The sequence below is a fragment of the Ostrea edulis genome, chromosome 4, assembly GCF_947568905.1.
Source record: "Ostrea edulis chromosome 4, xbOstEdul1.1, whole genome shotgun sequence".
In the NCBI taxonomy this organism is placed as follows: Eukaryota; Metazoa; Mollusca; class Bivalvia; order Ostreida; family Ostreidae; genus Ostrea; species Ostrea edulis.
In genome coordinates, this window is record NC_079167.1 from 86783649 (window position 1) to 86796199 (window position 12551).

The 12551-nt window shown below is 36.1% G+C and overlaps 3 protein-coding genes across 4 annotated transcripts in view; 1 reads left to right on the forward strand and 2 right to left on the reverse strand.

Annotated features, from left to right (window-relative positions):
* LOC125669672 (S-phase kinase-associated protein 2-like) overlaps positions 1 to 962 on the reverse strand; it is a 35405-nt gene extending 34443 nt beyond the window's left edge. For both annotated transcript variants that reach the window (XR_007367983.2, XM_048904386.2), the window contains exon 1: positions 821 to 962. Coding sequence is in view for 1 of the 2 variants with exons in the window: in XM_048904386.2 (XP_048760343.1) it covers positions 821 to 891 (71 nt within the window). In the remaining variant the exon portion in view is untranslated. The remainder of the gene's footprint in view (positions 1 to 820) is intronic.
* On the forward strand, positions 936 to 9357 carry LOC125669674 (holocytochrome c-type synthase-like). Its single transcript, XM_056164100.1, has 6 exons — positions 936 to 1057; positions 2866 to 3129; positions 4973 to 5120; positions 7385 to 7505; positions 8228 to 8311; positions 8420 to 9357. Exons 2-6 carry the CDS (start codon positions 2890 to 2892, stop codon positions 8679 to 8681), a joined length of 855 nt encoding a protein of 284 aa, XP_056020075.1. The 5' UTR covers positions 936 to 1057; positions 2866 to 2889; the 3' UTR covers positions 8682 to 9357.
* Positions 9188 to 11806, reverse strand: LOC125669673 (uncharacterized). Its single transcript, XM_048904388.2, has 3 exons — positions 11439 to 11806; positions 10529 to 10754; positions 9188 to 10303 (listed from the first exon to the last, which is right to left on the reverse strand). The coding sequence occupies exons 1-3, from the start codon at positions 11736 to 11738 to the stop codon at positions 9825 to 9827; spliced, it is 1005 nt and encodes a 334-aa protein (XP_048760345.2). The 5' UTR covers positions 11739 to 11806; the 3' UTR covers positions 9188 to 9824.
* Between the last annotated feature and the right edge of the window lie 745 nt (positions 11807 to 12551).

Sequence of the window (12551 nt, forward strand, 5' to 3'; positions counted from 1 at the left end):
GATGCATCATTTTTTTACACCGGACCAGAATGTCCGATGTCTCAGTGTCCGGTTTTGAGCTTTACTATTTTGATGCGGAGTCATTTAAATGTTTGTTATAAGTAAAAAAAATAGCACACAAATCCAAATACGTAAATGAATGTGATTAAAACCGCATGGACTGTCTAAAGTATTATACGGGAGGAATCCCTGGTATAGTATTACTAGTATAATAAATAAGATTCCCTTGGTTTTACATTTTCATGCGTTTCACTTTTTTACATTTAGGTTTTTCGGTCTGAAAAAATTTGGTTCAGTCCGGTGTGTTCATTGATTACACAGGACCAAATGTCCTGTGTGGTCCAAAAAACTTTCGCATAGACTGGTACAGGATATATTTACTCCCGCTGGAGGGATAATAGCGTTTTAGCGAGAATATCTCACTATAGGGGAAGTGTTCCCAACCTGTTGATAGCTCAGTCGTTAGAGCATCTGACTAGTAATGCAGGGGGGCCTAGTTAGATTCCCAGTCCAGCCATATTTTTATTCCTCTCCTGTTACAATATCAATCTGGTTGTTGCAGTCTATGGGCATCGGAAGTTAACATGGTTAATGCAAGTTAATAATATGTCATTGAGTGCACAAAGAAAAAGTGCGTTTTTATCATACACGTATTATAGTTAACATTAAGTTCCAGTGTCCGTGGGTTGTCCAGTAAATATGTTAAGGTTCAATTACTGAATCAATATATTTGCAGTCTGGCTTTACAGACGTTTGTTTCGAATTTCCAGCTCTACTATTTTACGACATTAAACCTCCATTATTCTCCCCTAACACATACTTCCTGTCTCGCGGAACGTTCTCCTTCTCTGATCGGAAATGTCTTGGTCTTTTGGTCCCTGAGTTCACCATCTTTCAAGTTTAATTTTAGCGCCAACTGTGTGAAAAGGGCGCTCAGTAACTCGTTCCTGTATGGCTTTTAAAGTCGGGATCGAGATTCGCAGACGGCATGTTTTGCAACAGACGTGACATTGTGGTGTTTTTGAAAGGTTTTTGACGTTTTATGCATTTGTAAAAGGTGAGTATTGTGAAGAAAATTCTGCCGGTTTTTTAAGGGTTTTTTTTAAAGTCACCAATCGACCCGAGATTCCGTTTTAATTTTCTTGTTCCAAAAGATTGAGGGAAACATGAAATGGTTGTTCCTTACAAGTTGTATAACAATTTTTAAATCATAATATCAATTAACAGTGTTCGTAGTGATGGGAATCGGTGAGAATTTCAGAATCAACAATTGGTTTAATGTAACTAACTAATTATCGATTATGATTAAACATAGAGAAATTCTATAATAAAGTCTACTGGAAAAGTGTAATTTATAAATATTTTGTGTTGTTTCTATTAATGAATATTTTCTCTGTATTTGTTATTCTTTTACAATCTTAATAGCCTTTAATTACATTTATAAAAGTTGAAACAATTATTAGAAGGGTTTACGTGCCAAAAACGGATATCATTTGCTTATATCAAAGTTCCATGTCCCTAACTGACGATCCAACATAATTAGAATATAATTAATGTTCAGCAAAGAAAAATAAGGAAAGAAATGCATTTTATCAAAAGGAAAACAAATCAGATCTATTATGGCCCTTGAAAGGGATTTATATATGTAATTTGTGACGTGTAACCGAGCGGATTTACCAAAATTATTCAAATACAATAAATAATAATACACTAAAGTAAAACTATTTTCCACAATTTAAACTGAGCTAACTGCTCAAAAAATGATTTGTTCTGATTCGTGGGATAAGCCCAGATAACTTCTGAGAACCGTTAAAGAGACAAAAATAATAAAACAATCAATTACAACTTTGAGACGGAGCAATGATTCTTAGCTAATAAACAACTCAAAATGGGATGTGAAAACTTGTTGATTCAGATGCTGGCTCACTTAACTAAGTATGTATCTTTTATTATAAAGATTGTCCTTATTATTAGGGAGATAGGGAAGGAAAAGCTTGTTCAGCCACGTCTAATCCCTGTCTAACCTAAGGTGTTTTCAGCTTGTCTTCTACCAACGAAGTGAGGAGCTGCAGTGACTGCACTCTTTATATACTACCTAGACTGATTTTGATTGGCTGATAACCTTTCTTGATTTTCAATGCATAAAAGAGGTCTAACATATTAATCTGAATTTTCTCTGATCATCACATAATTCACACATGGTATCAAGATTCTCTTTGTGGTCCTTCGTTTATTTTCCTGAAGTTCAAAGTATGTCTATTTGACTATGCGAACATGCTTTAGTCCCCGGGTATGGATATTTTTGCTTTCATGTGCGCTGCCATTATGATAAACAAACCTTTTAGATTAATAGATATGCCACGGCATGAAACTACAGAGAGAAAAAAAACGATTAACTGGAATAAAATTTTGATAATCAAGCACTTAGAATTTGTCAACAATCGACTGATTTTTTATTATAATCGATGACTGGAATGCCACTAAATTTAACAAAATTAGTTTAATATTATTTATTCAAACACCTAGCATGAATGTCAATTACGCCGCTGCTTTCAGATCGAGATGTAGTACATGTCTGCTTTTAATGTGTAATGACTGGTGATCTATGTAATAAGAGAGACTTGTCCTACCATCTAAGTTCTGTTTACTTTTACCATTGAGTCTTCAACACTGACCTTCAAAACACTGAAACTTTTACACCACTTAAGAGACCACAGACAATCTGCCATTAAAGATATAACCCACACTAGGAAAACAGATAGATATTACTTGTCACTTCACAGAGTTAACCAGGGTAACATAACAGACATCTGAAAAACTCTGTACTTAGTGCTTATCTTTCAGCCATTTTGCTTGAATTTGTAGAGAAGCATTCAGAATCCATACATCATGGGTGGTTCACAGTCGGCGGAGAAGCAGGCTACACAGACAAACAACTTACAAACCCAGCACACCAACCAGAATTACCCTAGTGAGTGTCCGATGCATCAGGGAACACAGCAGGTTCAACAGAGTTATCCCAGTGAATGTCCGATGCATCAGGCAACACAGAAGACCTACCCCAGTGAATGTCCGATGCACCAACAGCAGAACAAAGCAAACGATGAAGAAATTGACCCTAGGAATATGGTAATGAAACTTGCATAATATCAAAGACTCACATATTTCGTGGATTAGATGCAGAGGTTATTTTGTTTGTTTGGTTGTGTTTATCTGTGTTTTTATATCATATGTACATAGAGAGCAACACTTCTGTACAGTTTGATATCAGAACTTATGAAAACTGACGAATAGTTTGATAAATATCTCCAGACTAAAAAATCATACAGTGTGTGTATGGACGGATTTCACTGAACACTCCTAAACCAAAAGAAGAGGTTTATAGAGGTGTTTACGGGAATGTTTAGTCACCTTGACATGGAGCAGAGGATCTTGGGATAGGATCAGAACTTATCCGTAATGTATAAGCATCCTTTACATCCACTGTAACTCTCTAGAGCTTTTCTGCTCTAAATACATGTCTATTTATCATATGAACAATATGGGTTTTTCCCCAGGAGACCTTGATAGTGTGTATGATTCTAGATTATCTTTATCTATGATAATGTTCGCAGTGTGGAGACATATTGGGTACTGAAACTGCCATGGGGAATTTACACAATATTGAATAAATAGACATGTATTTAGAGCAGAAAAGCTTTAGAGAGCTGGGTGTAAAGGATGCTTATACATTATGGATAAGTTCTGATCCTATCCCAAGATCCTCTGCTCCATGTCAAGGTGACTAAAACAAAAAGGAAGATAGTCTTGTTCAGACTATTTCTATACTAAAGAGAAAGATAAGATACTCATGCTTTAACACAGAAATTGATTATCTGGCACCACCTGAAATGTGATTTGCCTTGTGCCATAATCCTATAAATCCTAAACTATCAATCCTAGAATCCTATCAATCCTGAATCTATCAATCCTAAAATCCTATAACTCCTAAATCTATCAATCCTAGAATCTTATCAATCCTAAAATCCTACAACTCCTAAATCTATCAATCCTGGAATCTTATCAATCCTAAAATACTATAACTCCTAAATCTGTCAATCCTAGAATCTTATCAATCCTAAAATCCTACAACTCCTAAATCTATCAATCCTAGAATCTTATCAATCCTAAAATACTACAACTCCTAAATCTATCAATCCTAGAATCTTATCAATCCTAAAATCCTATCAATCCTAAAATCCTATATATCTTATCAATCCTATAACTCCTAAATCTATCAATCCTTGAATCTTATCATTCCTTTCACAAGGCCATCTGGACTAAATAAAGGTCACTTGGAGAAATTCTGGATTATTTTTTATGCTTGTTCTTGACTCTTAAAGTGACACAGGGGTGTGACATTGGTCTCGGCCATTGTCATTTACATGTAATAAAGATGAAGGTTATGAGAATTTTCTTCTGATCAGTTAGTTTTTAGTGCAGTTTGAATGTGTTAGATTGTCATGTTGTCAACTCTTTGGTTATGTTCTTAGACTAATTGTTGAAAAAGTAGTATACAAGGTTAGTACAGACCATGAAAAGTGGTTGAATTTTGACCAGTCTTTGAAAAGTCCTTGAATTTTGACCAGTCCTTGAAAAGTGCATGATCATGCACAAACAGCTTAAAAATACCATGCTGTACATATTCCCATCAGTCTTTAATTTGTTAATGAAAAATTAATTTAAGTCACAGAGATGTATCATATATTGACCAAAATGCATATTAATAAGTTATTTTAAGCATTGGTAAGAAAATTCTATACACTTTAATTCATGTAAAGAAATATCAGTAACACATGTAAAAGGAGATTTAATATGAATATTCTTTCTTCTTTCTTTTTTAAATTGTGCATAAATGAACACAATCAGAATTCACACAACTCAAGTTGTTACAATGCAAATTGTAGCACTTTTTGCATGTCTTCCTGTACAGATGCCTCCCCCCAACCAGAGGCCCTCTCCTGATCAGCCATTCCCCCTGTCTACGGACCGAGTCGTGTCCAACATACCAAAGACAGGCAGTGAAGAGAACTGGGTCTATCCTTCTCCTCAGATGTTCTGGAACGCCATGCTCAGAAAAGGTAACATCAAATTCTGAAATGCCATGCTTAGAAAAGGTAAAGTTCTGAAATGCCATGCTCAGAAAAGGTAACGTCAAATTCTGGAATACCATGCTTAGAAAAAGGTAAAGTTCTGGAACGCCATGCTTAGAAAAGGTAAAATTCTGAAACGTCATGCTTAGAAAAGGTAAAATTCTGAAATGCCAGTCTTAGAAAAGGTAAAGTTCTGGAACACCAAACACCATGCTTAAAAAAAGGTAAAGTTCTGGAACACCATGCTCAGAAAAGGTAACGTTCTGGAACACCATGCTCAGAAAAGGTAACGTCAAATTCTGGAATACCATGCTTAGAAAAAGGTAAAGTTCTGGAACGCCATGCTTAGAAAAGGTAAAATTCTGAAACGTCATGCTTAGAAAAGGTAAAATTCTGAAATGCCAGGCTTAGAAAAAGGTAAAGTTCTGGAACACCAAACACCATGCTTAAAAAAAGGTAAAGTTCTGGAACACCATGCTCAGAAAAGGTAACGTTCTGGAACACCATGCTCAGAAAAGGTAAAGTCAAAATGTAAAGGCGTCATCCAGCCTCATTCATGATTTATAATGTATCGTAAATATATCACCAAGCTGTTATGCACACAGGGGTTAAGCCCGTTTTGATCTGAAATTCTCGGTAATCATATTTATGGTCGCGAGGAGTTTTGGGTCAAAACAGGTTTAATCCTTGTGAGTATACATGTATATTGTAAAGATGTCTAGTTGTCAGCATGTGTAAATGCTTTCGATAGGAAGTCATGAAAATTGCTGAAGTCCTCGAGCACCTGGAGAATATCTGTTCTTTCTGTTGAAGAAATTTCCAATCCTATCATTCTTGATTCCACATTGAAATTACAGGGAAATGAATTTTAGGGGTTAAAATGTTAAGGAGTTAGTTGAAACATTTCCTTTCTTGATATACGTCAACAATTATTATTTCCTATCTACTACAGAGATGCTGATGGATGTAAGAAATTTCCAGTTTGTTCATTTGTTGGGGCAAACTGGTGAACAAAGGGGATGAAAAATAATTGTATGCAATATTAGGGGTGAAGGTAGGGGATAGGGGGTTGGGGGGGGGGGGGGTTGTGATGCCTTTCGTTTTGCAATCCTTCTTTAAACTCGATATATTATATATATGTACACTAACTAAAATAATGTACAGATTTATTGTTTTACATCAAAAGGGCAATAACTCCTATGCTGGCATTGTCTATTATACAATGAACTCCCAATCTTTACAAATAATTTATATATATACTATAAAGAAGCAGTTTTTTTAAAGTGTTAAATGTAAAATTTTGTCATTTTGACCAGTTTTGTGCAATTTTCTAATGGTGATGTATAACACATCTGTTTATGTAATGTCTGACATCTTTAAAAAGGTGGCAATGTTATATAAGTTACCTAATCATGGTATTGTAAACAACTATACAATTATAAGCAATCTAATTAAGATCAGATCCTAGGATAAGCTCACAATCGCTATAATAGGATCTGACATAACCCCATATGGGGTCATGTCCGCATGACCTTTCGCTTGGAATATTCATGAGAACTATCAGCCAGTCAGATTGCGCCATACAGACAATGATGGCTATTTAGGTGGTTCCTGGCAATTCGTAAACAAATTGGTGTAATCTCTCTCCCACGAAGTTTATTCCACACTGTAAAATTGTATATTCTTGCATAACGAATTTTAAACTTTCGCAATAATGCCCAATCAATTCCGTTCATACAAACAACAAAACGTACGATTTGAAATAAACCCAAATTAAATTAATTGTGAATTCCGATTTATGTATGAATAGGGATGGGTACGATTTGAATAGTTTTACTTAAATAATGCAAGGAATATAACGCCAGTCGACGTAAACGATGCATTGTGACGTCGCATCTAGCTGCGATATGTTTTCTTTCAAACCAAACAATTGCAGCCATTTTCCTTGAATTGTGAACACTGATGATTTCAAAGCCGACGCGCTGATTGGCTGACATAAAGTTCATCTGAACATGACCCCTAATTGGGTTATGTCAGATCTACTTAAGCAGAGTATACGGCGCAGATCTAAGAAGTCTGATTTTAATTAGATTGCAATTATAAGTAAAGTTACTGTAAGGACTCGCATAATCAAATCTATGTGATCACGTGACTGACTGCATTTCTATATCTTGACGTGTGTTTACGTAACTTCAGTTACTGAGACTGAGGTGACTCGCTACGATATACTGTAGTGCTACATATTTTGACAGGATGGCGGTGGAACAAGGGGGACATTGAGGAGGATGACATGGATAACATTATCAAGATCCACAACGCTAACAATGAACAGGCCTGGAAGGAAGTGTTAAAGTGGGAGGCACTACACGCAAGGTAAGGAACACTCGTATGGGGGGGGGGGGGGATGCAAGGGGTACATCAACACTTATATGGGGAGGGGGGTTGTGCAGGGTCACCTACTCTCCCTCACAGGTTACAATGAATATAAGTCAAATGTGTTGTACATATTATTTATATGACAAGTTGTATGTGTCAGATATGTAATATGGACAGTGTTTGAAATAGCTGGAATTCAAATTTCAACAATTAAGATTGAAAATGTGTCCCAAATTGATATACATCACACTAATATCATGCCCATGTCTCAGATAAACTGGGTTTATAGATTGCTTTTGAGCTGGGTAACTTCATCTCGCAGTGCGACCGACCGTGGGTTGCCGACGATGTCTCGGGTATAACATCTTTTGGGGCAGAAGGTCCTGTTACCCTTTGTTTTAGGGGGTGTTCGTTGTGCCTTTGTTTTATGGGGTGCTCAGTGTGCCATTGTTTTAGGAGATGTTCATTGTGCGTTTGTTTTAGGGGGTGTTCATTGTGCCTTTGTTTTAGGGGGTGTTCATTGTGCCTTTGATTTAGGGGATGTTTATTGTGTCTTTGTTTTAGGGGGTGTTCATTGTGTCTGTTTTAGAGAATTCTCTTTTTAGTTTAGGGAGTGCTCACTGTATCATTGTATTAGGGAGTGCTCAATGTATCATCATTGTATTAGGGGGTGTTCATTGCGTCTTTATTTTAGGGAGTGCTTATTTTTTGTGTTTTAGAGAGTGCTCAGAGCCCACATTGAAGCGTTTTGGAGGGAAAGCCACAGACTACTCTCCCAGAGCCAAGATAAGACAACGACTCGGGTACGTACAGCATAAGGAGCTGCTCCTAATGCCATTAATAAGAGGATAAATTTGTTGACATGTCATTTTCAATGACATTTGTAGATCACATCAACATTTATATTATAGGTACTCACTGCCATTTGATCGCCATGATTGGATTGTAGATCGTTGTGGTCGAGATGTGCGATATATCATTGATTATTATGATGTGGGTGATGTAGATAAAAAGACATACGAGTTCACAGCGCTTGATGTGCGGCCAGCTTTTGACTCGTTCACAGCCGTTAAAGATCGATCAAAGGTTGCAATGATGAGATGGAGCATGGAATTAAAGGACAAATTCTCATTTGGTTCCAAATCTAGTGATATGGAACAAAGCAAAACATGACAAGAATTGGTTTGATGTATCACATAAACTTGAACATTTCGTCTCTGTGATTGCTCATGCTTCTGTGTGCAAGTCTATTATGTGACACGATGGAAACACGGCCTGTTGTGACACCGTGTTGATGTGACATACGATCAGCTGTGTTTGGTGTTGTTCTGCATACTATGTGATGCCAAACACTTTTTAGAAAAATTTGTTTAACCAATATTACTATGCAAGACATAGTGAGGTATAAAAAAAGTTTCCTTAAACAACTTTTGTGGGATTTTTTTTTTTAAGTGTATGTCTATAAAGCCAATATCTAATACAAGTGAAAATTTCTGATTTTCGGATTTGTTTGTGAAATGAATTGATAGTTGTACCTGCTTTAACAGTATTTTCATCAAGTCTGAACAGCTTGTCAACACCTGTGTCGAGTATAAAACAGTGTGTTATTATGTCCCTTGAATTTTCTCTATATGTCAACTAATTTTTAAAAGCTTGCTTACACTATGACAAGTCTGTACTAGTGTTTCACATTTTCTATTTATTACAAAAGTACAAAATAAAACATGTTTGCATAGTATATAACAGCAAGAATTTGTCATTATCATGGAATTTGTGAATGATTCATCATTGTTGTGTATGATTGTTGATGCATGTAGTTATGCAACATTAAACTCTACCAAACACATAATCAGCATTGCGTAGATCAATATTGAATAATTGTGTAGTTACTGAATGCAGTTAAACAAGGGAATTTAGTAAAGTTGTCTTATCAAAGGAATAAGATTATCGCCAATGTTTTTTTTAAAGATGTATATATACACAGTGTTGAATAAATTATGTATTCACGAAACTTATGTCCCCTGGCAATTCTCACATGGAGGAAAGTCTCGTAAAATAAAAGTGATTTACAGTACATGCTAACTGAGGAGGCTGAAGTAAAAAGTGTTCGCTTCTTTTTTTTTAGTGGCTGATTCTGGTTGGATGAGATCACAAGTTGTACTGATCAATATAATATGGTCAGCATCAAGCTTAGAAATGTAGAAGTCAGTCATCTGTATCTCGCTGTACACATTTACTGGCAAGCTTTCTAGAGATGAGGATGATGCATCAGAGTGTTTTACATGTTTGAATTATTGCCTATAATTTGTCCTTGACCTATAACTCGTCCTTGATTTTCCCATCCATTGTTTTAGTCTTTGTGAATTTGACACTGTTATCGTCATTACTTTTAACTTTTCTTTTTGGCTTTACCATTTCGAATCTTTTGCTCTCTATATTTCCGAGATCTGACATCTCTGCTACCTCCTGATCATTTGATTGGTTATCACCAGGCAGGGTGTGTCTGTAAGAATTATTCACCCCAAACAAGAATTGCAGAATGTTGGGATAGTTTAGGTCTCCCATTTTTTTGGTGTCAAACATCACGGCACTGAAGCCCATGTCCTTGGTTGCCTTGGTCCCTTTGTCATTGACCTCCGGGAGAAGAATAAACATTAGTGGCGTCTCAAAAAAACTGTCTTCCATTCCCAGGGCTTCGAAATCATCCAGAGTCGGTCTGACAATCCGTGCTGCATTGAAATATTTTTTAAATCTGTATGACACAGCCTTAAATAGGACTGGGGTATCCGTCTCCTCTGAAATATATCAATGCAAAAACACTATTTAAAGAAAGTCTTAAAATAAGAAAAGTAATGGAAGAGATACAATTGAAGATTTCTGCACTTAACTGATTAATGTTAGATTATTTTTTGGTGAAGTTCAGCTATAATAGTCGCACTAAGCCTTATACCAAGTTAATTTACACACAGCAGATCCAAACCGCACTAAGACTGACACATTAAAGTTATTGTATAAATTACCCGTCAGGAGGATGAGGGGGAAGCGAGAAGGCTTGGACATAAAACAGTCCACTAGGAATTCCTGCAGATTCTTTCCTTTGATCCGGAGTGAGTTGTCCGGAATGGAATCCACCGCTAACATACGAGCTTCATTTGGATTCTTGGCATTTACCCAGGATTTTTGCTTGATGGACATTGGTCCGTGTGGATATACTCGTGCCTCAGGGTCATGGTTTACTTTGTACTTCTATTAAAATATATAAAGTCTGCAGAATTATTGTACAAACATTACAATCCATAACTTGGATAGGGTTGATGAATCACTAATGATTATACCCACAAAGATTGATGTATTTGTGTTTTTTATTGTTTGAAATAAGACTGTCTAATCAAAATATATTATAAAATCATAAGTCCATTATTTGCATCTCATGACAAGTGAATTACAGTTTCGATGATTCCAAAATTGAAATTGGGTGATGATCATAGTCAGTTAAAATACTAAAGAAAAAACTTGCATCGTGCACAACAGAATATTGAATTATACCCTCTAAAGTGGTTTCATGAACTCTAATCAAAATTCATTTTCAAAATCGAAAATCAAACTGTAATACTTTGTTGGGTTTTTTTGGTAGACTGTCATAAGTTCTATAATCTAGGATGCTCTTTGACGTTTCAGTCTTTTGTCAGTTTCGGTCTTTTGTCAGTTCAGCTTTATTATTTTTGCACAATCGGATTTCAAATGATACCCAACATATGCATGTATAAAGAAAATATTTTATGTCAAAAAAGGAGAAAAATATTATGAAGTCGATCGATTTTTATTGTTTTCAACACTAGAAGACAAATAATTTGATGTAAAGATGCAGTTCTGTTGAACATGTTTTAGCGTGTTTGCATTAGATTGAATCCTAGTATAATTATATGTTACCATGTTTTCCATTAGGTCCGCTTGGTCACGTGTGTCTACCATACCCACCCACACTACGCCCCTCAGATTGACGGCCATCGACTTCCAGCTTTTTTTCAACTGTCCGCGGTGAAAGAGGACTATCCATGCATCACTGGACCTCAACACGCTGCTTGTGAAATTATCATTCGTCAGCGGGAATATGTCTAGAAACTGCTCTTCTGGGTCAAAGGCGTGTGTCGTGTCCTCATCTTCTGTGGTTTGACCAAGAGAAGAGGATATGATTAAGCAGAGAAAAACAAGAGTCGCTTGTATGGACATTTTTCTAAAAGACGCTACATAACATTGACGTGCCACAGCGTGGTTGGTTACACGAGACCGGAAGTACAAAATCATAATAAAGCATCCAATTAGCTTGTTCTAGTTATATTCGATAAGAAAGATTTTGACGACATGAACGCATGCATTAGTCTGGCCCCCGCTACTCCTTGATCACCTAAACGAATGATCAAAGAGTGGGTACCAGACTACGCACGTATTCTCAGTTTCCACCACACATTTTATCAAATTTATCATGAAATTCTTCATTTTCCTTAATATCATTATCTTATTTATGGTGTTTTGTGAAAGTTATTTAATCTCTCTCTCTCTCTCTCTCTCTCTCTCTCTCTCTCTCTCTCTCTCTCTCCGGTTTAAAAGTTCTATATACAGAGCTTGTGTTGACTTGTTAAATATTTTTTAATTTACTGACTTTGAAATTGTACACTATACCAAATAAACCTACTACAGAACTAATGTTGACAACATTAAAGGTAGAATGTCGGGGAACAAACAAAACAATTATCAACGTTTACACGCACCTGTCAGCAAGTTAAAGCAACAATTGCAAACTACACAAGGTTAATCTCCTCAAAGTTAGGCTGAATTTGTCATATCCATTAGAAAACAACACATATTACATTCATTTTGCAAGTATACATGTACTTAATAGGAATGTAGTATTGTAGTAAAACTTGCAACGTGAATATTCAGATAAATGCAGGAAAATGTTATATGATACACAGTTGTTTTCCTCGCCTTTTAGTACGTATATAGGTGTACGATTTTAGGTGTACTAGCCATTCGGTAGCAGGA